This window comes from Salarias fasciatus, chromosome 14 (assembly GCF_902148845.1).
Source record: "Salarias fasciatus chromosome 14, fSalaFa1.1, whole genome shotgun sequence".
Classification (NCBI taxonomy): domain Eukaryota; kingdom Metazoa; phylum Chordata; class Actinopteri; order Blenniiformes; family Blenniidae; genus Salarias; species Salarias fasciatus.
In genome coordinates this window covers 12367591-12394942 of record NC_043758.1, presented here as the reverse complement: position 1 = coordinate 12394942, position 27352 = coordinate 12367591, and the positions used below count along the sequence as shown (strand labels likewise).

The following is a 27352-nucleotide window of genomic DNA, read 5'->3' as shown; positions in this document are numbered from 1 at the left end:
TGTTTTCCAGCTCCGTGCAGAGTTCATGAAGGATTAATGAGGACTTTAAACTTGTTACAATCGAGATGAAATAATTCTCAACCTACTTGGAGGGTATAGTGCCTTATACCAAATGTCAGGGGAGACAGCGAAAATATGCTGGAACATATGCTTAGATTAACTTCAGTATCATTCAAAAGACATTTGTTTTATCAGTCTTTTCTACATATAGCATACATGTTTTATAAAATCCTCCCATTTGAGTTTCATGACGTACAGATTAAAACACTCCCGTATAGAATGACAGACAGACAATTTCATGGACTCGCAAAGACAAACTCACTCAAGCTTCAGATCTTAAAGTGTGATTAGGATCTGAAATAACATGTGATCTATAAGTCTATTCATTTACAGCTCACTCACATATGTCCTCCTCTAAACTACTTTTGCATTATATTTGGAGCTGGAAGGTGAGTCGACAACGTATTATTGAACATATTGAGCTTCCAGTCAAATAAAGCAGTCCCTTGAGGACAACTCCCGTCTTAAACACAAGCCTGATCTAGGAAAGTGATTCTGAACTGGTGATTATGACTAAAAACAGGACTGTTGGCCTGTTTTCAGTGGGCTGTGGGCTTTTGTTTAAAAAAAAAAAGTGAAAAACCCTGCAAAACAATGTAAAGTTGTCTCTTGTTAAACAGTTAAATAGTCTAGTCATTTGGTTAGGTGAGCAGACAAACTCACAGGGACGTTGCAGGATGAGATGGATTTTATTAAACTCAGGGTCGACGAGGGCAAAATCGTCTAGTGTCCTGCTTTACCCTCAATGTAATAAAAATGTTTTCTGCAGCGAGATGTTGACGCATAAAAGGTTGAAGCCATAAAACTGAAGTGGCATGTGGAGCTACATTTTTAAACTCCATCTCAGTAGAGATAAATCTAACTTAATATCTGTGCCTGAAAACAAGGCTGTGTTTGCTGAAAAAGGCTAAAGACACTTAGAAGTTTTGGTTTCAGTGAAAATGCAGTTAATTGAGCATAAACAGTAATATTTCAATCACTATATCCCCATTTGCTGATCATTTTACCATCCGTAATTAAACTTACTTTTCTTAAGGGTTTTATGGCCATTGGTGAAGGAATCTGACAGCACACTTAATTCAGAAATAAAGTGAAAGGTGTCCCAATATCCCAAAGGGCCCAAAACTCTCTGGGGATAGAAAGATAATTAACACACCTTCTGTAAGTGAGCTGGAAAAATGGCAGGAGGCTGGAAAGTAAATTAATTCTGCGGTTAAAAGGTCGAACTGGCACGGCCTGGCCAGACAACTGAAATAATGAGCAGTAATTTCGGTTCCAAATCGAACTCATGTTTGATTCAGGGAGAAAGCAGAGCTTGTGTCTGTGCGACAGGAAGTGGCCAGGACCAGAGAGTGTGTGTTCCACATAGCAGCGCTGTCTATCTGTGCATGTCTGCGGCCCAAACATCTCTCAGACTGTTTACACAAGAGGACATCTGGAGTAATCAGAAACCCCGTGACAAACACTCCACATCCTGCCAGAGCACAAATAGAAGACAAACTGGTGGAAAGAGGAGAGAGAAACGGATCTTACATCTTCATCCAGGTTGGTCTGCTCCAGGTCAATCACTTTAAACTGGACCCTCTTCAAAATCTCCTCCAGGGACTCGCAGGCTTTGTAGTCCAACTTCTCGCCTAAATACAGAAGAAGCACAAACAGGTAGGAACATTTTATAATACTGAGACAGAAAAATGTGAGCGTGTGTTTTCCTCAACAAATTGAATGTGTGAGACTGCGTGTCACTCCCGTGGTATTCTCTGTGCTTACCTTTCAGATCCAAGCATTCATTTCGCTGCGTCAGGTCTTTCAGTTCCTGCAGAAATGAAAAGGAGCAGCGTCAGAAGGAGACGATCACATGACCTTCCCCACTGAAGCGAACTGTTCCACGAGTGGAAACCCTTCCCATCGCACAGAGGACAATTTGATAAATCAGAAATACAGACACCTGCAGAACAAATAAGTTCAAGGCGACACGAGTGCCAATCTGATCCAGTGCGCTGTGGGGAAAACGCTGCATCAGCCTCAGTTATGCCATCTTTGACGCATAAAGCGCGTTACATAAGGGGCTGTGCCATCACTAGTGCCAGTTTTCATTTCGGGGCAGACGCTCATGACAAGCTGAAAGTCTGGATGTGTCAAAGCACAGACACAGGCAAACTTTTTTTTTTTTTCTTCTTCATGCACTCACATTGAACCTTTCCCTAAGCCTACATTACAATGAAGAAATTCTCACAGTAACGCAGCAACCCACTTGGTGGGTTTGGGGTCAGTGTGAATGTGTTAAAACAGCATGGAGAGCAAGGCCGGCTAACGCCAATCTTCCAGGTTTGGCGCTGGGTTGGACTCACGGCTGTACCAACAGCGCACACAATAAAAGTTAGACCGCACTCAGTCAAAATTAAATTATAATGCTCCCACAATTACCAATACAAACAAGGCCATTATCAAGGAGCCACGACAGTGTTGGCAATTCAACTCGACGGCAGTTTCTGCTGATCTGTGGGGAAGAGATTTGTCAGCACGAGACCAGCGAGACATGTTTTGTACCGTTTTCTCTTTGATGATGTTAACTAGAAGACATCACAACTTGCACATTAGAGAGAAGTAGGAAGGAATGTAGCTCGTTTGTGATTTCAACCATTAAAATCTGTAAAGCGCTGCTGACGTGTCACAGACTCCCGCCCATGTCATGCATCAGCTTCACAGGTCAGTTTCATTGTCAGACTGCGTAGTCTTTACTAAAGTCAAGAATGAAGACAGCATCAAATATTTGGCTTGAATCAACAGTAAGTTGCACCAGCTTGCTATGTTAAGCAATCTCACCGTAAAAAAGAGCTGATAAAGAGGATAAATAGCTGGTAAATAAAAGGAATGTGAGAGTGAAGCGAAGCTTTAAACCAGGAGTGTTATTTAGGTGCCGTTATTGGACTGACCCACGATGATGTCTGAGTGTGACGTGGCTGTATCGGTATAAACATGACACTCGTACTTCGTGAGGACCCAAACCCAGACAGACAGCTGAAGAGGTCGTATCCACATAGTTTGAAAGCAACAAGAAAAGCGCACACCAACTGCTGCGTGCGAGTTGAGAATGGGAGGTTAACACTAATCCACAGCAATGCCTCAAACTGGCATTTACACTTTGAAGTGTACAGACACTCCACTCAAGTCATTTGAAAGGAAGAAACAGTAAGTTTAGGATGGTGGACTTTCCTTGAGGCTACTGAATTGCCAAGGACACACAGATGTTCACAGTAGAGCAAGTTGGGACCATTAAAGACAAAACTGACACGTGTTTTGTCTAGAAAGTGAGAGGCCCTTTTATATATATGCAAGCTGAACGCTTATTTACTGGAAGTGTAAATCTGTTGATTGGTGAGTATTCACCTTATCCTATCACGCTGTCCACAGTAGCACAGATCAGACTGTTAAACCTCTCACCCTGGTGAAACACCCAACCACCCACACAAACATGAAAACACACGGAGCGCTGCCCTCAGAACTATGTACCAGCAAATCCCCCTCTCTCCCTGCTGACTGCCCAGCCCATTCAGCATGAACCCCGTCACCCCTGCCCTCCTGTCTCCCTGACATTACTTATGTGCTCGGGCTGAATGCGACATGGGTGGCGCAGACCGTGCACGATTCAAGAGCCCTGATTATGCAACATGACACGAATTACACCTGAAGCCATTTGTTGCCATGACGCATCGGTTAATTAAACATTTGAAATCAGATTTTTTTATTTTTTTTCCCCCCAGCATTCATTTGTGGTGTTAAAACAGCAAGTCAATCTTCACCTTCAATTAACCCGGGCACCCGTCAGTGAGAATGACTTTATCAGTGTGAATTCCTCCGCGGCAGAGCTGCCAACACCCAAAATAGTGCATGAGGCGGGCTGCGCCTCAGCGTGAGCGGAGATGTCGAGCGTGTGTGCAGTGAGTGGACGGCGTGGAACTCACATTTTCCTTGCGTTTTAATTTATACTTCCTAAATTTTTGTGCTTCTGGCTTCTGCACTGAGATCACCAGGTATGAAATAAGGTTGAAGAGATGAAATGGAAAACCAGCCGTTGTAAAAACAAGCGGTTTTATTTTGAAAATGACTGGATTCACAATCAGTTTCACGTAGTAACTTCTTGCCTGGCTCAATCTTCTCAGGTGAGACGCTTCATTTTCAAGAACGTCGTCCACGAATCACTGAGTGCTGCGGTGCTGTTGTGAATAAGCCAAAGCCGAGCTTGATGCGACTCGGGGCTTTAAACATATGTTTCAATCTCGATATAAACAGGGAGGCTTACAACATGTCACAATTCCACTCTACAGGTCTCGACTTAAAAAAAAAGAAAGCAGTTTGCAGGGACTGAAAGCTGTTGTGTACACGGGACGACCCTCTATCAGAGCCAACTTTGACCGCAGCCACTCAACTCTACCTCCTGAGCAGGGAATGAGGGCAGAAGGGATCGACTCAATGATCAATGAAACTCAGGATAAGAAAACACTTTGCTGCAGTTCAGTGAATCAAAGGTCATATTTATCACACCTTAAAACTGATTTCAACGTTTGTTTGTCATTAGAGATCATTCTTTCATCAGTTATCATACAATGTTTTTTTTTCCCCCCCCCCCAAGATACACACGTACTTAATACTGCAAATACAAGCTGCATTGGAGTCCTCCGGCCCGAGCACCGGCTGTAAACCTAATCTTAAGATGAGTGAAGAAACAGGACAATTGTTTGTACAGGAAAAGGACATTTGGGACACTTAAAAAGGGTACTTCTTATTTTGCGGTTCAGACTGGCAAAGTTCACAGCAGTCATTCTATGACAAACAGAATTATTCCTTTTCTGGAGCAATGACGCCTGTCGGTGCTCTTAAATCGACCAGTAATGTAACCTGGTGCATAAAAATGCAGTTTGATACACGCCATAAACCACCACTTTGTACTGCCCTTTAAAAAGAAAAATATAATCTTTTACTACCAGAAAGATCATCATGAGCACAAGCACTGAACAGTGTGCGCACTTTGAGCCATTAAGACCAGGGGCAATATTTGAGTAACCCCTCCTTTGAGAGTTGGATGTCATGTGAGTGTGTTTCAGATGAGGCCATCTTTCAAGGCTCGTGACTGATGAGATCCACTGTGATTTGAAAACTAGGTCTTAAGAGGTACAGTCTGTGAAATTCATTGCGATACTACAAATCTAAAGTACAAACAAATACCTAAAACAACTTACAACACAACAGACAGACATTGCGTCTGTTTTTGAAGGTTACACTGATAAAAATACTTAAGGACAGAGTTTTCTATGATATCATGGTGTTCTTACAGTTTATTCTTCTATGGTTGGATCTCTGCTCAAGTGAGATTTACAGACTGTCACATTATTCGTGATCACAAAAGAATGTCAGGCTGAAGTGTTCTCTGCAACATCCGACATTCAGGACTGCAGGTTTCAGCGTATTCAGTGAACGCAAGCGAGCACCACGACCGCATGAAAACTGTTGCATAATTGGGGAAACCACTCGGTTTGGGTTTGTGCAGCGGCAGAAATGTGACACAAGGCTACCAAGTGTCTGGGTTTTAAGACTCGGCGGGGAGTTACTGCAGAACAAGCATTCGACATGCGGCTGCTAAATAGTGACCCTTATAAACTCAAAGACATGCAAACGACTGGCCAGAAATGTACATAACCTGTCGGGCCCCTGGCAAGTCGCCACGTGTACAATCCATTTGGACTCAATAAAGAAAGCATTTATAGTGAAACTTGGGGAGAAGAAGAAGTAAAAAAAAACAGTAAATGACTGAGCGCCTTTTGCTAACCCCCCCTCCCTTTCAGTGGCTACACATCTAGACTGTTTATGTGGCTCGTTACTGCAAGGATGACGGAGCAGAACAGGCTGGTGTAGCGGACCAGCAACGTCAGGGACGGCTGGAAACAGGCCGGCCTTCGCAAACATCAGCAATCATAAAAAAAAGATATATACTTAGCAGAGGACATGTTGGGACATTTCTCTCAGTGGAAATGTAACCAGACCATATGAACAACTGGAGTTTACAGCAGCAGCTTAGCACAAGGATGTGCATTTCAGCAAGTGGCTGAGAAGTTAACCCAGCCCACTTCGATCAAGCTGCGCGAGCATGTCGGTGATTTTCTTTGCAGAATTTCCCGAATCACAAGCGTGTTCGCATCTGGGGCTCCCTTTCCTCTCTATTCATCACTTGCTAACCTGCAAACGTGCATGCACAAAGCTCCAACGGAGAGGCCCAGAGAAGGGTTTACAGTGCGTACGCTGCAGCGACAAAACGTGCTAATGTGTTCCTGCTGCAAAGGCCACGGCCGACTCTTCCCTTCAGTCAGTCTGATACAAAGTAAAGTGATGGATAGAGTTGGCGCTCCAGCACAGATGTATGGGCAGAGGCAGGCAGCCACAAGTTTGCATACACACCATTCTAATGTCTGATCCACTACTAAAATGTATGGCGAGGCTCTCAATTACATAACAAAACAAGTCTTAGCTTTAATTTTCACATGTCAATAACCCAAATGACACTTTCTTTTTTAACTTTCCATCACATCGTTTACCCTTTCTGTAGCACTGATTGGAATCCCAGGTGTAAACGCTTTACTGCTACTGACAGATCATGATTTCAGTCACATTTTTCACCATTTATAATTTCAAGCCTAAAGCATCTAAGTTCAATAATCTTGTCATTGCATTTCTGTAAAAGACGGTGTCCGTACTACTGAGTGTCACTGTCCTCTTATGATGTAAAAAGCAAACTAAACATGATTTCTGCTGTAATGTTGCCAACCATAAAGCAGGCATTTGTTATTCTGTGCAGTACAATCAACATATTTTGAGAATGCCAGTTCTGTTCACAGCTGTTTTGGTAGGCTTTTTTCTTCACGTCGACAGCTGGTGGCACATTGTATCAAGTGTACATACTGGAGAGAGAGTAATAGCTCTGGAGAATGTCTGGGCCCATAGGCCACAGTCTCCTGACAAACTGGCCCACTTATAAATATAGTGTGTGTTATTTATACATATACAATTGTTTGGACTCGAATTTCCAGCTGGATCACCAGGCGACAGTAAACGTGTCTGCTTGAAAATGAGGCCGTTTCACTGGTGCTCTATTAAAATCATTTCCCATTTACTGTTTGCAACAAAAACAAACGAGACAAACACTGGAAACATATTCTACAGGGGAAATCATTTGAAAACAATAGCAACACAAACTAAGCATGAGCCCCAATCCACATACAGAGACACGAGGTCTGCAGAAACAAACACAAACATCCTCGAGGCTTCCCCTACTGGATTTGAGGAATTGCTCTTAGTGAGGGATTATCAGACACATGACTGTACTGGCTAACCCACAAGAGACTGCAAAAAAGAAAAAAAAAAAGAAAAGGAAAAAGACATGAAACAGCACCAGCCTGTCTGTTGGGAGTAACAGGCACCCTTACCGAAAAAAGAGCCCATCTCTGCAGGATGCTATCTCGGCTCCTTTCAAAGCGTGCCCTCAAACCACATTAACAAGCTTTTGAAGTCTTTTCAGGACCAGAAGAAAAGATTTAGGCTGTAATTCTTGGAACTGAATTTCTTTTTTAACAGGAACCATCACAATTACAGAGCAGTGCTGGGTGGGCCGACAGAGACTTCCTAACGTGAACAAGTTGCTCATGGAGCTGCTGTGTGAACAGGACAGTTACGTTACTGCTCTGTATGTCCTCCAGCCTCGTGATGGAGTTATTTTCACTTCTGAGGTTTACTTTTAAAAGACTTCCTCTGTTCAACAACAACTCAGGTATTGTCAAGCTACAGTGTGATGAAAACATCTGAAAAATTTACAAATTCTCCAAGGCTGCAACTAACAATTACTTGAATTGAGTTATTTGTAAGTACTTTTTTGTTTAAATCAACTGTTGCATCAATTGTCCAACAAAATAATTCAATTTTTTTTTTTTAAACCTCCAGTTCAGTGCGTACTGGAGAGACAAAGAGGGGAAAAAAAGCAGGAGTTCGGTACACTGGAGTTGAGAAGGCTTTTTCCTCTGCCAGGAGATTTAGCGTGGGATTATGACGCTCCACGAGAGGTGGCACAAAAAATGTGATTATGTTGAAATGGGCCTCGTCATTCATCAGCTTTTACAGTCTTTATTTTTAGCATTTTGCTTCAGAATAAAACCTCTCCAAGTGAATCCAGTCATACCGGCCAGAGTTATGCAAGCGAGATAATCAGCATATATAAACATTGTGTTATATCATCTGACTGTTCAGGAGTTTGTGTGCAGCTCGGCCTTACCTGTATCTGTTTGAGCACTTTGGGCATGGGTTTACAGTTGAGTTTCTGACAGGCCTGCTTGTAAGAAGAGACGATCTCCTCCACCGTCACATTCTGAGCTGCAGGGAAAAAGAAAACATTGAAAATGTTAGATGTGATTCTCAACTCTGTCACTCTGAAGTAAACTCACTCAGAACAAAAACAGAAAATTGTGTCCCCATTTTTCTTCAATGGGTTTCCTAATTATTTTTGCTTCAATTCAATGCTTAAAATAAAATAAAACGAAATAGATATTTGCAAGATTAGCATGCAGCTCATGTTTCACCGGAGGTGTGTGCAGTTGGAACATGATCCTAAAATACATGCAAAATGCAAAGTGGTTGTGCAGAATTTGCTTGCTGACATGTTGCTCGGCTAAATGAAACCTATTGATTTTGAGACTTAGCCGTTTCAGTCACTGCACAAGCACAAGCTGGACTTATACAAGCATGAGGAAGTGTTTCTCATGACCACCAAGACCAAACAGCGCTGTGGGGAAAAAAAAGTGCATCTAAAAGAAGATGTGAAGTCAGATATTCCGGTTCTCAGAAGAGAAATTTCGGTTTCAGGCATTGTGATGTCCAGTCACAAATACACTGGGATACCGCATTACTGGGTTCATGGCTCTTCTCTTAAACAGTCACATGAGATAAAATCTTTTTTGTGGGAAACCCGAGTCAGGGGTTCAGTTTTTTTTTTGTTTTTTTTTTTACCACAACAGCACAATACAGAGCAGATCAAACAGAAATAGAAGTTTAGAGTCAAACCATCATAAAACCATTTAGGCTCAGCAACAGCGACCTACTCCTATTTATTTAGTATTTTCAGAAGAAGCAAAACAAACAATTTAGTTATTACATAAATGGAACTATTCCGAGCGTTTGTTTGTGTATCTAAGTTCAGTGTGAATTATGACCTTTTTTTCCCCAGATACATGCGTATGCAGATCTTGTGACGACACGTGGGTCAACTTGAGTACAACTACCAGGAGTCAATCTATGGAAAACCAATCCCCTTATTCTTTTTGACAAGGCTATTTTTTTCTGAAAATGAATTAAATTACAGAAATCTTCAGAAGTTTAGTCCTTCACTATCAGAACTCAACATCTGCTGGATTTCGACGACTGGTGAAGACTCAACACAACATTTTCTGGTTGTAGCTCAAGTTTTTAAAAACAGACTAAACAAATATTACATATACTGAGAGAAAACAGAATTTCACCACAGTACTAGCAGTCACAGAGTCATGTCTATTAGCTGTCTTTCTTGTGCGCTCCTCACAGAATTGTAACCACTCCAAGGGCTCCCCTACTTAAGTCAGCAAAAAGGAGGTATTGTTCTTGGTCTGAGTGTGGGTCAGCCGCCGTTACCCTCCCAGACTGTTGCAGGGGCCTAACTCCAGTCAGATGACTGGGCAACATTCAAACCCACTGTTCTCACTCAGAGGCTCAGCTGGGAAACGAAACGCAGGGAAAAGCGTAAAAGAACGACGAAAACGGCATTCATGAAATCATTTAAAGAAGGTCAGGATGTCAGACTATATTAAACACAAGAAGGATTTTTTGAAGTGATGAATCTCCCCATGCAGATGAGTAAAAATATGTGGTGTGTGTGTGTGTGTGTTTTCGCTGCAGTCAGCATTTTCACGTCTCACACTAAGGTGCGAACATGCCCACCCCACGGTTCAGCTCCCTCCGTCTCGGCTCTCCTTTATCACCGCCCCATCAGTTTACCTCTCAGCAGCATCTCCCGGCCCTGCGAGCAGCGATAAAACACGAGGCATCGCTGGCGGGCAGGCCATGGATCAGCGCCGTCACCAGGAGCTGCTGATCAATGCTGCGGCGATTCTCAAGTATGCCAGACGAGATACAAAAAAAAAAGCAACTAAAAGGAGTCACAACACATTTCCCTCGTAATCAGAAAAAAAAAAAAAAAAAACTAAACAGCAGCACACACTGATCGATGCACACCAAATATGTTTGGTCAAATAAAGTCAACCCACTGCGTCTGCTGTGTTCACGTCACCTTGTACATACCGGTCATCAGAAAACTGCATTCACAAGCTGCAGAAAACGAGCCATTAAAGGTCATACAGTCACTGTTAATCAGCCGTTTACAGAGAAAATGCCTCTGACTGCTGCGCTAGACTTGGAAAAATGTTAGCAAAACAGCAAGAAAAGCCTCCACTTCCAGGAAACTACCACCGTCACGTATTGAGCAACAGAAGTGTGTTAATATAGGAAGTTAAAAACTTGGAACATATGTGCGACCGTATTTTTTTTTCTCAGCTGTTCTGTCTCTAATGAACAGATCATTCTCAATCTGATATCTTCTGGTTACATGGAGCATATGTAATCCAATTACACACTGATCCGTCTGAAACAGCATCATTCAAAAGCTTCTACTGTAGAAGGTTGGCCTCACTGAAAATATGATTGACTGGAGGTTGTGGTGGAATTGATCAGAGAAAATGTTTCAGATTTGTCTACACTGTCAGAGCTTCACGCCCATGTCCGCTACTTAACAGTTGTCATACACATATTAAAAGGCTCAGTGCACCAAATCTTGCCTTGGAAGTTAATATATTTTATAATCTCGGCAAGTTTCTCTACTGCAAAGCATTATGGGACTGATTTGAGTCAGTCTGATGATTCTCTGTGATGATAAACCAGCCCCTGAATCTGATCACTTTATTCAGAGTTCAAATAAACAACACAATCTGATATCAATTGGAAAGAATTCAAAGTAGGAAAAAGCAACCGTGTAAATAGAGCAGCTGTTAATTTTGTTCTACGTAACATTTCGCAGGTCGCAATGTGGTGCAAGTCGACACCAACCGATGTACAGTTCAGCTGTATCCATCTGTAACAAATCAGAATCACTGGTGCATCAAGAGGGAAGAAATCTCCCATCTTGCTTCAGACCTGCGAGAGCATCCAGCTCCGTTTGATGACCACATGATCAACCCTGCGGTTTTACTACCAGGAACTAAGTGCTCTGGTCTATGTGCGAAGCACATGAGAGAACACGAACGTAGGCTCCCATTGTCCACCTGAAATCCCTTCACTACTGCAGACACCAGAAACCACAAACTGCAGGAAACTGCAGCTTGACAGAGAGCAAAGTCCATGTGTGTATAAGGACGGCCTGCCATTACCTGAACGTAATCACTTCAGTTACGCACCAATTTCAAATAGAAACCTTGATTGTGGTTTTAAGGCCAAAGCATAAAGTACAGCTCTAACGTATCTGCTTGTCCGAGTTAAACTGCATTTAAAACAGAATAAGTTCAAAGGTTTTGTGGAAATGACTGATTGTTAAAAAAGTATGGTTACAGTTAGATGTATAAAGTTTTGCAATTTTAAGGCACTAAAAACTCAAATTAAACATCACATTTTCTTGTTACATGTTTAATGGCTTGAGTTCACCACTGCACTGCTTAACGAATCATGAGACGGCAGTTACTCATTCAGAACTGCACATACATTTAATCATGGCAAGGAAATATGGATACATTTGCGTCACATTAATAAACCTTGTGTGCACGGTCGCAGCACTATTAGCATTTCTCATTATAAAGCCATCTCAAATCCAAAGCTCTCAGTCGTGAACTTCTGCAAGAAAAAAGCCAGATGTACAAATTTACAGAAAATCTCCAGTCCTCCTCACATATTGTGCTCCAGGTTTATATGAAATTCCTTTCAAACTGACAGGCAGCATCAAAACACCGATTTAAAAATGATTACATGAATATATTTTTATTTCCATTCGTCAAAACTCAGACAGCTGCAGTCAAGTCTCTGCAGACATAAGTACAGACAGTCTCCCTACATGTCAAGGACTTAGTTTTTCTTTATGGATGCCTTTTCTCCTTTTCAAGTTTTTACATCCTCATTTGTTCAGAAATGGTTTGAATTCATTACAATATCTGAATAAACACGGGCGATGTTTCAAAGTGATTCTCTGCATCAACCCACCTGGTTCTCGGTGCTTCTTAATAAATGTCAAAACATCCTGAAAATCAGTTGCAATTAAACTAATTTATGACTTCAACCAGTCACAATGTGTTTTTATTTCAACCAATTAATCCTAGCTGACATTTGCGCCTCCGTCTGCAAAAAGGGTAAGCAAGTACAGCTCTTTGGCTTTAACCTGAGCACAGCTCCGTCCAGTGAGGAAGAGAGCCGTTCAGTAAAATCGTACAGTACACTTTGTGCGTTCCAGTGAACACTGTGTCCTTGGAAATGTGTTAGAACAGAGTCGCTGTGGAGTGTGTATAAACATTTCCTGAAGGGTGGGGAGGTCTCATGCCTACTACACAATACATTTATACATTAATTACAGAAAGCGAGGAGATCAGCAAGATGGAAACAACTATTACATTTGTTCGAATCAAAAAATGCAAATGATTAACTCAGATGTAAGAAAGTTGAGCAAGGAAACTCTGAACATGTTAACAAGAAGACAAAGCCTAACCAATGTGTTTAAATGAACACAACACAAAAGAGAACTTGAGTTAGTAAAAGGTACTTGGGTTGATGCTTGCTGCTTCAACAGAAGTGAGAGATGCAAGCTTCGGCTCTGCAGGATCATTAAGAGCTGAGCTGCAGCTGCTGCCTGCCTCTCTGCTTGCTCTTGACTTTGTTTTATTGCTCTCCCTCCAGTGTTGCTGGTACATGTACAGAGGGAGTGGCAATCAGGAGGTACACACAAGACGGGGGAGGAAAAGATGGGATGGGACTGCTCCAAACGACATCTCTGAAAACCAGGTTAAGAGCTGATGAAATGCAGAATATCTCCTCTGAGCGCAAAGCACAGATATGAGAGGATAGCAGCGACAGTCGATACAACCCAAATGCAGAGAAAATGAGCACATACACATTTGGGAGACAAGTAAAAAAAAAAAAAAAAAAAAAAAATGCTGAAAGTTGGAGAAGCATGGAGGGAGGGTGAAGAGTTTGAGACCAGAAGGTTACTGATAAGTCAGAGTTGTTACAATCTGTGCTTCTTCTTAAGTGTGTATATTACAGGCAAAGGAGTGGTAGTTTGTGAGTTGAACTGATGCTAAAGTGTCATGACACATACCGCAACGCTGATCTGATAAACCCTCCACTTACTGAAACCTCTTTGTATTGACCCATTCGGGAAGAAAAGCTAAAAGACGTAAAAAGACCCCAATAAAAACCAACCTTTCCATTGTTTTTTTTTTTTTTTTTTTTTAAAGATACTCTAATGTCATCGAAGACGACAGCCTGAGGAAACAAGCCGGGTAACGCAGATGCAAAGTTCATCTCCTGAGAAGGCGGATGACATTTAGCTACCTTGATATTTTCAGTGCGGGGAAAACAGAAGGAGATAGAGCCATGTTTGAGCCAACACTGCAAAAACACCAGTCAAGAAACATGCCCTCTTTCTCCTTGTTTTTACTGCTGGCCACCATCCACAGCGCAAGAGCAACAACACACAAACGCTAACTCACTGGCTGCTGTCATCTCCGAGCTGGAGAGCAAAACAAACAAACAGAAGAAGAGCACGACGGCGTTACAACAGCGCAGAGCCTGCTGCTGAGTCAGATTTCCAGTGGAGAACTCACTGCTCTGGATTTAAGGCTGAGAATTAATGATCATTTTTTTTCCTTTTGACTACAACCCTGTAGGTTCAGATTTACTGGTAAGCTGACCAAACATGTTGCGAAATGCCAGGAACAACAAGATGAAGATAAACCACAAATATTTCATCCACATGACGTTGTACTGAAAGTGTTTGGACACTGTTCCAAGACAAGACAACAGCTCCTGCTCTCACGCCTCGTTTGGTATCTGTAACCCTCAAATGGACACACTCGCACACTCTTCCAAGTCAAGATTTCTACAGACTGAACAGAAGTCCAATGGAAATGTATGCATTAAGCCCAGTGGGATAATTGATCTGAAAAATTACTCAGGATAATCGAGTTGGAAGCTTAGCCTTATAACATCTTTATATGGATGAACAGTAGAACCAGGTTTAGACTCACCGACTGTCTCTCAGTATTTATTCCTCAGAGCAAGATGTGACATGGCAATGTTGTCCATATTTTAAAACACCCATGTATTGCACTGTGTTCTGTGAACAACCAAACTGGCAGGTCATCCTCCTTCAACGGAGAACATCTCAACATGTCTCAAAGGAATATACTCTAAGTTCATGTCTTAACCCTTTAACTGTTGCCAGATGTTGTCAAGCTTGACAAAAAAAAAAAAAAAATCCACCAGAAAAACAAAAATCTGATTTCACCAAGTTAAGAGCTGCAATTACAAGTACACTTAGATTATTCAAATCAGTTGCTTTGATCTTTTATTAAATGAGCACATACAGTACATCAATAAATCACTGAGTTTGTAGTTTGCATTTCATTCCAAATCTTTCCTCGTCAACATGTTGTGGTTGAAGCAGCTCCCATTAGCTCCGTTGTTGCGGTGTTGCTACACCCAGCCAGCTGGTTGGGGATCTTGGGGTGAGGGTAAACTACAGGCAGCAGCAGGAGGAGGAGGAGGTATAGTTGAAGTAAATTATAAATCAATTACTTAACCTGAACAACTGGCAGAGCTGTAACAAGTCCAGACGCATATGTTCAGAGAAGAGGGCCGTGCTGACAGCTCCCTGCAGTCAAGCTTTGACTGACAGCTTGAATTATAAAGAAAAAACCTGCTACCTCACTGCCATGCCTTAACTGCTCAAACTGTAAGACATGAGATTGTTTTTAAAGCAACTGTTTCAAAACGGCACACCTGAGGTTATAGGAAGCATGAGGAATAATCATTTTGCCCTCAGCGGGAAATACTTTTCCGTTTTATGCAATCCAATTCTGCACCCTTTTTTTTTTTTTTTTTAAACAAGAGTTTTCCGTCCTGACTCCAGAGATTTCTGGACCAGTAAGTGGTGAAGATGCCAGAAGGGCCTGGGCAGCTGTGTGGTCACAAAGGAGTCTGTTTCGTACATTATGCCCAACAGCAGAAGTGTCCTCCAGGAGCGACAGCACTGCAACACAAATTTAACAACACTGCTGGCTTTTCAACCAACCTTTTATTGTGGCCAACCACATTAGGTTAAACACTTCTGGCTTCAAATGTTGATTATTGTACTAATAACTCAATTTGGAGCATAAGCCTGCTTTTACAGCCCTGGCCTGTAAACATGTGGTTTATATTAGTATAATGACATAACATTTACATCTATTCATACATTATTCATTTTTATATTTGTTGTTTTTAACCACTAGAGCCCCATTTCTCATATGCTGCTTCTTTAACGTTCCAATTTTTCTGCCTTTGCATATTGATGACAAACGACATGTCACGGTACGTTCACGAAACAGAGCTGCAGGGCGAACGTTCGAGCCACAACATATGGTCCTGGTTTAACAGGCTGCTATATAAGTAGTAACCAACTTTGGTCTTTATGTCCAATAAAATATAAAATAAGAGTAGATCTCCAACCAAGTGTTTGTTCTTTTTCAGGGGAAGTGTGGCTACATAGGTTTTGACAAATTAAATGACAAATGACTGAAACTGCTAAAAACAAATGTCCTTGAATTTAGTTCAGATGAGAGAAAAGGAACATGGTTTAGATTTACAAAGCAAAACTAATTAAACTGTAATCTTCATTCTGAAGGTTAAAATATGTTTTGTAACTCCAGGCAAACTTAGTTTGGGAGAAAGTGGGCCAAAGGGACACTTTTGGTGTGGGTTCTTTTAAATCTCCGATTAACTTTGCAGAGCAAGCCTCCTGCCAAGTGAAATGCAGCAACTAATCAAAAATGCATCGTTATGCACAATACAACAGCTAAAAATACAAGACATCTCTCTCTTCTTTGTAGCTGCACAACATCATGACACTGCTGCAGTCTAAACCTCTTCCACCACCCACAAAAGACAAATCGACCCACGGAGGGTCCACGGTGTGTGTGTGTGTGCGCTTGCTTTCTAGAAAACATATCATACAAGATGTGAAGTCAGAGATTCTAATTCAACGCCTCAGTGTTTCCACCTTCCTGGAGCAGCTGTTCTTCAACAGAGGAAGACAATTATCTGTATGAAATACAGCTTTTCATTGTCACAGTCGTGGGAGTTTGTGTGAAATGCTAGTTGAGGGAAGACTTCAGACAGGTATTTTTCCTCCGTGTTTACCGAGGTTCAAAGCTAAGAAAGCAACCCTGCTGCAAGTATATTTAGCTTGTTATGTCTGATGAATTGCTCCTGCTGTTCCTCTTAGTGGTGGGATTAGAAGTGCTTGTCTCGCTCTCTCGGATGCGTGTAGTCTCTGGTGCGTTGTTATGGCCTACGTTAAAGCTGAGGGTGTAAGCAGGACTGCGACCGTTGTGAAGCAAGGCGTTTGTGGGGGAATTTCAAAATTGCTTTAAAAAAAAAAAAGAAAAAAAATACCTACACCGATTTACACCTGGACATCTGCTTCTGGAGGATGACCAACATCAGACAGCTTGTTTTAAATGTCACCTCCATTGTTCAGACTTTCAAAAGAGAGACTTCAAAAACACCTAAAGGAGCCTGCAGCCGCCCGAACTATTTTCTCATGGAGTTTGTTTAAAGCCACTTGGTGATGGAGCCAAACCTCGAGGGCCTCTTTACATATGTGATTGTCATCTTTCAGTGTGCTGGAAAGAGAAAACACCTGCGCAGAGGCAGCTACCCTATGAGGGCTCTGTGTAACTGCAGGCAAACAGAACACTCAATTCAATACCAGCCTTCGTTGCCCATTTTTGCAAAAAAAAATCATTTAAGATATAAAGAATTTGTGGGAACAACTGAGTAATCCTGTCTGAATTTAGGCGTCAAGAGTGACCCAGTTTTTATACATGTCTCGGTCTGTTTATCCTCCTCTGCTTCGCCGCCTTCTTCACTTTTTTTTTTTCCCCATAGCCGACATGAAGCAAAGTGCAAACATACCATCTACAGGTGCTGTGCTTTCTGTCTTCACTCCAGCAACAAGAAGGAAACAAGGAAAGACAAGTGTTTGCATGTGTGCAGATGAAGAGGCAACAGTCGGTGTTCAGAGACGGACAGACACATGAGAGATCTGGCACACAGAGAGAAAACGCCTTAGAAAAGGCACTGACCCATATCATGTCTTGCTTTTCTTCCCTTTGACTTGTCGGCTCATACTGGCGTCACTGGCAAAGAAACAAGTTCACTGTGCCGACTTTAGGGTGAAGACAGTATCATGATCACGAAGGTTTACTACTAGAAGAAAAGAAAACGCCTTTGTCTGTGCGCATCTGTAGTTTCTGAATCGCTGTGACTTCAACAGAGTAATGTTCAGGTATGCAAGAAGCAAATTAAAGAAAGGGTGTGGTTCAAAAAGGTAGTCTTCATGCATAAAAACTAAAATTTTGGTCTGTTTAAGGTCATCCAAACAATGTTCCTAAAAGTGGCAAAAAGACGACAGTCACGTGTCATATAGGAGGGGGTGCTGAATGGATTGACATCTTCTGAAAGCTTCGAGAGCACTCCTCACTCCACAGCGACTACTGCTAAGAGCTGTGGTTAGTTGGAACAAATACACCAGCACTACACCAAAATGACAGTCCGCATATTCCCACGATAGTAAACCACTAAACAATGCTATCTGACATCTTTTTCCAATATGGGAGAATGAATCCTCCCACAGACATCAAAGCACATTGTGGCTCTAAGACTCTCACGCCACATATTTTGTCTCTTACCATGTAGTAATTCACTGTGGGCGACTTATCTTAACAAGCTTAACATTTAACTGCTGTTAGGATCCATCATCAAAAACCCCATGACTATTCTTGTGCCAGTTAAGAGATTTTGAATTGGAAATCATGTGGGTCTTCGTGTGCGTACTGTGACAAACTGTAACTCTTAAGTTTTATATTAAATCTTCATTTTGAATGTCAACATTACATCTAAAATAATTAATCCTAGTTCAAATTTGAATTATTAACCAAAATGTGTCTTAGGCCGAGTAAATGCTCTTCTTACAATGCTAAAAATGCAGGCTAAAAGACACTTCAGCGTAACTGAACCTGCTATGCAGTGGCCGGCAATTCTACGAAAATGAGATTCCAGTTTTACTAAAAGTTGGTAATGCTTTGTGTAAGTCACCCTCAGCTGATCATTTAAATGTCATTCATTATGCTGAAATGCGAACGTCATCGAAAGGCGACGCCCAGGAAACCAGGACTGACAGGTTACACGCTTCAGGAGAAAATTATTCGAAGTCGGCTGTATAAAAGAAACGTCTACACCAACAGAGAAGATCAGACGCAGAGAAGCAAACGCATGGACGCCAGGTGTTCGACTAATAGCAAATTGAATCCAGAGGGTTTCAGATATATGGCCAATCTTTTCAGTAGCCTTTAGATCTGCTACACTGTTGATGGAAAACAGGCCTGAGAGCAGCTTGTTTGGTCGCACACATCATCTGCATGTTGCAGCCGAGAGAAGAAACACTCATGTTTGTGTGGAAGCAAACGATTTTCATACAAAACTTTATGTTCACACAATTACAAAGCAGCATACAGAAGAAACGTGGCTGATGCATTTACAGGTGACATTGTCACAGGACGACAGACATGCAAGATATGGAGCACTTCGGCAAACTTGCAGAGCTGGTTGACGCTTGTCAGGGAGTGGAACACACAAGTGATGCCAGCTCCTACTTAACAAGTGGGTGACAATGTTCAAAATAGCCCCCCCAACTCTCCCCCAAGCTCCAGTCCCGTTCCCTGCCATTTCACACTGCTGTGCTGTGGATGGCGGCAGCAGCGTCATTCACACATGACAGCTGGCTGCCTCAATTGTCAGAGGTGGGGCAAAAAAAAAAAAAAAAAAAAAAAAACAACAAAAAAAAAACAGGCCTGTGGCAGTACCACTCTGTTCTTGTACAAATCTGCGTGCCAAGACAGCAGCAGGAGCGGCAGGTGATACAGAAAGATAAAGATAAAGGTTTGACTTTCAGTTGGGAGCTGCCTCCTGCTTATCACAAGAGATCCTGAAGGTTTAAACTATTATCTAATATTATTTGCATAGTCTGAATGCTACTATAACAGCACAGGTTTGTACAAGAGTGGAAAATCATCAGCAAATACACCAAAAATTAATGGCTTCTAACGGTGCGGCTCAAGAACTGGCCAGACTTGGCAGCAGTGGGACTAAGCACAAACTCATGAATTCATTCCAAGTGGCTGTGAGCAGATCAATAATTAACAGATGGCAGACTGAGGAAGAATAATAAGCAAATGCAACACCTTCTGGCTTCGCTCAAATCACACACATCCCTCGCAATCCCAGTTTGTAAATGGCAGGTCATTTCACAACACGAACCTTCACTTCCTCAGGTTGGTTTGGACGTCACTGCAATCAGTCAGCTGGACATTACAGCACGGACATGTGGATTTCAGCTTTTGGCAATAAGACATAACTTGTCCATCAACAGTTGGTAACAGAGCAGCCCATTTAAACAATCTCCCACGTAGAAACAGAAATCTGCCACACCAGATGGAGAGCGACATTATTAGTAAGCAACAGTCTCCTGGGCTGTCTTCTTTATGCGGGGCAGAATTGAGCAACGTGCAGACAGTGAAGACGGTATCTGTCCCTTCCTCGTGAGTGAGAGGAGCAGGTAAGGGAGAGGGAGAGAGAGGAATTCCTGTTCCAAGACTGACAATCATGTGAAAGTCACTGAGACACATCAAGAACCAACAGAAGGAAAGGAAGCCGATATACAACGCAGTCATCAATCAGGTGACTTTCACATTTCAGATGAACTGGTTTTGTTGGAGAAACTTCTTGAAGGTGTGGTTTAAAACAGAAAATCTCACATGGCGCCATACTTTTTGAAATTCACAAGAAACGGTGTGGCAGGCATGCATAACAGGTTGGCAAAGATCTGACATCTGTCTCTCGCTGATCAATATTGTCAGCTAGAGGTATATGAAATCCGTTTAATTTTTTTCCCCAATTCCGTTTTATTTTTCCCCAAATTCCGTTTTTTCCCATTTTAATATTTCTGAATTTGGCATTTTGCTTTTAATGCTCATTTTTACCATAAAAAAGTGTCTGGTCAGTGGAAATGAATAAATGTGCACAATTTAATAGGATATAACAGTCCATTTAATGTTTAAAGTGCTGCAACAAAGAAATACTTTTCAATTAAATTTAAAGAGAAATAATAAATAATAATGTAAATAATGTAAATAATCTCCACCGTCGCATGTCTTTGCGAGTCCAGTCCACGGTACGTTGACAGCATTTACAAAAAAGCTTATCCCCTGAGGCATAAAAGTCTGTGTACTGTTCTGCTCTGTATTTTGCGCTTAGCGTGGAGTTTCGTAACTTTTTTGAATGTGTGAGAGGGGAGGGAGCAGCTCGCTTGGACGTTGTGTTGTTGTTGTGTTAGCATTAGCATGTTAGGGGCATTGTTTAAGTGACGTACACGTTGCAACAGCTCGGGCGGTCCCCCCGGCATGTTCGCTTTGCACTATAAGGTTCCATTTTCTCACGAAAACTGAATTTCATGCCAGATTAGGGCCAACTCTGCAATATTCCGCGTTTTATTCCAATTCCGTTTTTATTGGTCATTTCCGCAATTCCGTTAACACAGATTTCATATGGCTCTATTGTCAGCTTACATCCGTCACCCAAGCGCAGGCATAGCAGCTGATTTGAAAAACAAGTTTCACATCTTATATTTTGATCACATATCTTCAACCGAGTTTTTTTTTTTCCCTCTGCCGGGTTAAAGAAAAAATGAAAACTGATCAGCTGCACTTGCAAAGTGAACCGACTTCTATGCTTTGCCCGTAGTGAACATAGAAAACTTGCAGCCACAACGAATGGCATTTCGCAGGTCACAGTCTAACAACCCGATGCCAAGTGAGCTTCGGGTCTGACGACATGAAGCGGAGCTGCTGCATAATAAACCCGTGTTAATCAAGAGGCATCACTATTGTGTTACTGAAAAAAGATAAATGGTGGGTACAAAGCTGAATCACTAGTCAAGTTGCAAGAATTACTTTATATTTATTGGAGTCTCTTTCTGTTCCTTATTTGAAAGAAGAAGAAGAAAAAAAGACGGTTCTTTCTAAATAATTGAAAACATTCTCTGTAGCCGAATGCTTGCAAAGAGTGAGACAACTGATAAAGCAGAGCACATAGTTCTAGCCGTACTAAAAGCTTTTTAAGTTACAAACAGTACTGAGATAAGGCCCAAGCTGGACCTGGAGGAGGAGGAGCAGCTTCGCAGCATGTTAGGAAGTTCAACAATTTCAGGAAATGATGTAGTATTTGCCTGAGAACTAGAAAACATCCAGGTCTGATGAGGAAGGCAAAATATGTGGGAGTAAATTAGCCTACTCCAAGCTAATCCACTTTTTAATATTTTACATGTTTTCCTCGCACTTTTTAAAGTCCCAAAAAAATATGTTTTGTTGTGGATTATTAACAATGGTGGTTCAACTGGCTGCTTGCCCAAATTTTTTTCCCCTTCTCTCTTTAATCTGAGCCTCACACATTGTATACTTGCTGATATGATGGGCGGGCAAAATGAGAGCACCAGGGAAGACAGGGAAACACTAAACCCAAGTATTCTGCAATTGGTCCCCTGAGAGTCGTCCCTCCTGTACTACAGGTGTTTATTTTACGCAGCCGTCTCCTTTCAGAAGCTCATCTTCTACTAGCAGCGAAGCAGACATCACTTTCTTTGCAAGTTTTCAATTCCAATCTGACAACTTATTTTTCCCCTCAGCGGTAACTTGCACTTTGCAAGGTAGAAGCCTGGGGCTCATTTCACTGTGAGGTTTATGACAGACGAAGTAATGCAGGAACCCAACGAACCCGACACGCGATCTAAAGATAAAGGCTCTGGATGGATGGGAGCGGCATTGTGCTGGTGTGCACTCTGCTAACGAAGCCTGAGGAGGATTGGCGGAGATTCAAATGGTTCTCAAGACTGACAGCACGTGCAGGATTAAGTCAAGATAATTCAGATTGAATGGTCAGTGCTGGAGAACTTTATCGTTAACACTGAATAATGGTACCATATTAAAAAAAAAACAAAAAAAAAAAAACAGAGAAACACTTATTTGAAAAACTGCATTCACTGACAGAACCGTAAGTTGTGTTAACATTTATCATCATCGACTTATCTTATTGAACAATGACAAAAATATTTGCAATCTGTCATTTTTAACAAATGAAATGGTTAAGGTTTCAAAATGTAGGTTTTCAATGGGTTGTATTTTTCAAGTAAATAATTTAGATAAAACCACAAAATATTCTGTCACTTAGATGCACTTTGGAGCACTAATGTTAAGTTACATTAAACTAAGTAATGTGCTATTTCAGAGTATTTCTACTCTAACTTCACTTCCAACAGTCAGCACAAAATCTGTGGCAGTGAAATGTTACGATTGACAGCCCGTTCAAAAGTTTTCTAATAATGTCTCAATTGGAGGACAAAGAAGTGAACAATGAGAACAGAGGAAGAATGAAAGAATATATAATGAATACAAATGAATATGAAAGCTTGAAAATATAAAATGACAAAATAAAATCAGTATGTAGAAAATGTCTCAACTGGGCAGAGTGAAACTTCTTTAAAGTCATGAATGACGACGAAGAACGTAGTGAACTTATACAAGAGAAACTGGTACTCACAAATATTGAAACACTTTAATTTCATGTAGCAAATTAAAATTTTGTATCAGCACAACCTGTCATAATAAAATATTGTTGAAGTTATCATTTACCAAAATTAAAAACCTAAGTTGCACAGTTATCACCTCACCCCTGATTTATCAATAGCACAGTAAGCTGGACCTTTGGAACTTAAACTACAAGATAAATATGGTGGATAAATAGGCTAAACACACACTGTGGGCATCAGTTTCATGGGGACGAGAAGACCTGGCTAACGGGAGCGGACTTTGCCCCTCTGGAAAGCAGCTATAGATAATTTACGTCTGACTGGCCAGGCATGCACACTGAAAAGGTGCTGTTAAAAGCAGTATTAAGTGTGACGCTGGTGAAAAGATGTACTGAAAGAATACGGAATTTGAGAGGTCATGTGTAGATAAATGAACTCGAGTAGTGGTAAAGTGGAAGTCAGATCAAATGCAAGTAGAAGTCTGAACTTGAGGAGGACTTAAGCACTCCTGTTCTTGCATATTAACCTTGTTGCCTATGATGTGCTAACTCAAATGAGCCCTCCCCCCATCCATACATCTCGCATCATTGACCCTTTCCTCGGACTGGCCTACATTCACTTTATGGTTATATACATGTCAGAGGAAAACGGCAAACCAGAACCATTAGTGGAAAAGTCTTGGATCCACACCACGACCGCAAGGCTGTCAGTGGTACACCTAATGCAATCTGCTATTTTATCAGATAACAGCCAGCTGTGGCGTCACAGTACAGTGAAGAAACACCAGTGCTCACATGAGAACTGTAGATCTGTTCATTAACTGGAGTTCACTGTCCGTGCTACATGGAGAGAGGCACGATACACACACACACACAACACACCTTCTCTGGACGAAACACGAAAAATTAACACCACAGAAAAGAACCGGCTGCGTGAAAAGAATTAAATTGCGCCAACAAGAACACAAATAACAGAAACCGAGTAAATAATAAAGATTTTTTGTAACAAGTCTAAAGTTCCAGTATATTTCCAGTTGGTGATTGGTGCAGACTGATATATACTTGGTAAAATATGTGAAAAATGACAGCTTTAACCTTGAGGCATTGTTCAAGATTGTTCCATTTGTCAGTGCAGTACAGACATTCAGCATAAACGATACAGCACTGCATGATGATTATAGAATCAAATTTGTTGAAGTTCGGGGCGATTAAGCAAAGACAGTAAATGGTCAGTAAATACTTCACTGACATTAATATTTATTGTGCATGACTATTAATGACCTATGGAAACAGGCATTAAAAATTCACCACACTTCCAGAAAAGAGATTGCCGAGCACCAATCATACACAACAGCCACAATGTTTGTACTCAAAATACTGTATATTCTTTGACTAATTTAAGTTTTTTCCATGCTAAATATTTCAATTGAGGATTTATAAAGCCCCCCCAGCCAAATGTAACAATACTTGTGAAGCACTCATACATTTACGATGATATTGCGTGCATGATAGCAACAAAAAAAAGGTGAAAACTTTCATTGTATCCTAAATACTAATCTCCTTGTGTCAACACAGTACAGGCCAAGTCGTGTCCTGAACTTCTCCAGACGTGTTTAACAAACAGGAACCTACTGTGTTTAAGAGGCACACCTCAAGGAGTGGTGGGATTCACTCACAATACTGCACAGGCCGGGGCCTGGAGTCAGATGAGCAGTTGCACTTTAGGTTGTTGGTTCCAAAAGTACAATGTTTTTTTTTTTTTTTTTTGATTATTTGAACTTCTGTTTGAAAAACGGGTGGGAACACAGGTGCCGTCTGCCTGAGGACTAACCTGATTGTAGCCTGAGCTGTAAAGGAGTTGAGGCTTTTGAAGAAGGAAACAAAGGAGGAGTCTGCTAAAATACCAGCACATGGACACACCTCTCAGGTACCAATGTTGACACCAAAAAAATATTTACATATATAGGCTACACAAGAAATACAGCAGTGCACATTTTATACCCAACTTCAACTCATTTAGAAATGGATGAAGTGTGATACATGCAAAAGACATAAGGAGAATTGATTTTAACAAACTGTGGTGAAAGGCGTGTTGAGACAGGAAAGACAAATGGAAAACCATTCACACAAGCATGCAGGGACATAAAATATTACCGTGTCTCCAGGGATCCTTGGGCTCCACTGCTCCAGAGATGATATCGTCATCCGAGGGAAATGTCACCCTTTTGCCGCTTGGTTTGTGTTTATCGTCCCCCTCCTGGATAGAGGGATACAGTCCAGCTTGGTCGGTGCCAGAAGCCTCTGTGCTGATCACTTGGTTTTCGTCCGACTGGCTTTCTGCCTCACAAGCAGCCAGCACATCCTGAGGAGAGGACTCCGAGTCTAAAGTATTGTCAGAAACTGTGCTAACATTTGAAGATTCAGCCTCCAACACCCCACTTTCATCAAGGCTTAGATCCACACCTATGTCCATGTCCCCGCCATCGTCCCCTTCTGCCCCTGCAATCTTTACAGGATCACTGGCAGACGCTTCCTTCATTTTATCCTCCCCAACATTGTCTTTGTGCTGGTCATCATTAGAAAAGATCAAGTCAGTGGGATTGACTACAGTTGGGGCATCTGAGGCACTGCTTGTTCTATTCCCATTGACCTCATCAATTTCAAGTGTGTCCTGCGCCGGATGGTTATCCTCCTCGGCAGTCTGGAGGTTGTCAGTGAGCTGGGGCATCTGGTAGGTTTCAGAGGCCTCTGTGGAAACAATGTTCTGCTTTTCCGTGTTACTGTCCGTCATCAGCTCAGATATCCGGGGGGTGATCCCTTCTGTATTGTTGGCAGTGTAGTGATCACCGTCCACATTGCTTTTAGTTTTGACATTGCACAAATCTAGACACTGCTCCTCGATATTCATGTTTTCATTTCCAGTGAGACTCAAGCCTTAGACTGAACCACTTAGCTTAGATACTGACACAACCTGGGAATATGTCCTTTGTCTTACAGCAACAAACAAACTGTGGTCTTTTAGTGACTGAACTGGATTGAAGTGCAATCGATAATTATATTCTGTATGTTTTTTTTTTTTTGAATATGCAAATAACTTTGGTGTATCCCCTATAAAGTGCATAAAAAAAAACCAATAGCATAAATATGTGACAGCTGTACGAAGTCTATGCTCTTTCAACAGTAATTCATACACCAAACCAGAGAACTTCGCTCAACTACGAGCTGTGCAGGTAACCACTTTAAGAACTTCTGCCCACTATATTGCTGCAAGCTGAAAACACTCCTTGGTCGTCAGCACATTGTATTTTGGAGGATCGGGATATAATCAATCGACACAAACAAGTCCACTCAGGGTGCCTCCATTACGCTAGCACAGTGAGCTTAGTGCCCGACACCAACACCGATTCATCTGCATGAATTAAAGCGAGCTAAAGCCTGCTGCTAGCTTGCTAAACTTGTTGTCCAACAATGACGTCCAGGCCCGTGTGCAATCGCATGCCCGCTTCTTCATGTGAGCCCGTCCGCTTGTGCGCGACAAAGTCCATTCTTCCGTGTCAAGAAAACTGAGTCCCGACGGCGGCTCTCGCGTCTCAACCTCTGTCGTGCATCACAAGCCTCGACCAGCGGCGCTGGGGAAAAAAACAGGCGTCACACTCCGAGCAATGAGCATGTTTCAGTGGCTAACATTAGCGCGGAGGAGCCGTGCCGGCTCAACACGTGCTGCTACGTGCAGCGCTAATTATTAAAAGGGAAAAACGAAGATGTTCAGACCGCCCTGGTCTCCTGGGTGTCCCCCTCTCTGCGGGAGAAGGCAGCGGGAGCGCTTTCAGTCCGGTGTTACCTTCGCTAGCTTGTTGAAGTCCAACAACTGTTTGTTGTTCACACGTCGTGCGTCATGACGTCATCCAACCGAAAGGCTGCGTTCAGCAGACGCACTGTTCCACGGCGTTTTAAAGGTTTGGAGCAGGGGCGTCACAACACATCTGAGTTCGGGGGCTACAGAGAGCCCCCTGTGATCTAAAGTGTGCCAAACCGACATCAACCCCTTTCTGGCACTTATTGAAATACTTAGTACTTGGAAAATTTCTCTCTGCTAATTTATAGTTTCATTTCTTTTCGGTTTAAAAGCTCCAAACCTGTGGAACAAACTTTGTGAACACCTGAGGACTGCTGACACTGACACACACTTGTTTTCAGATCCTTAAAACACTATTATCTATCTACTCTGACTTTCCTGCAAACAATAGATTTTACTAATTCCATTATTTTAAGGTTTAATTTTGTTTTTATT

General features: G+C 41.8%; 1 protein-coding gene across 5 annotated transcripts in view; it reads right to left on the bottom strand.

The window, feature by feature from the left end:
• The window catches only part of ppp1r37 (protein phosphatase 1, regulatory subunit 37), a 38625-nt gene extending 11667 nt beyond the window's left edge, over positions 1-26958 (bottom strand). For 2 of the 5 annotated variants that reach the window (XR_003932813.1, XM_030108522.1), the window contains exons 1-4: positions 25216-26957; positions 8375-8472; positions 1828-1873; positions 1594-1694 (exon numbers count right to left, since the gene is read on the bottom strand). Coding sequence is in view for 4 of the 5 variants with exons in the window: in XM_030108522.1 (XP_029964382.1) it covers positions 1594-1694; positions 1828-1873; positions 8375-8472; positions 25216-25969 (999 nt within the window). In the remaining variant the exon portion in view is untranslated. Of the gene's footprint in view, positions 1-1593; positions 1695-1827; positions 1874-8374; positions 8473-25215 lie in introns of all 5 variants that reach the window. The other 3 variants (XM_030108524.1, XM_030108525.1, XM_030108523.1) reach the window with 2 other exon arrangements.
• Between the last annotated feature and the right edge of the window lie 394 nt (positions 26959-27352).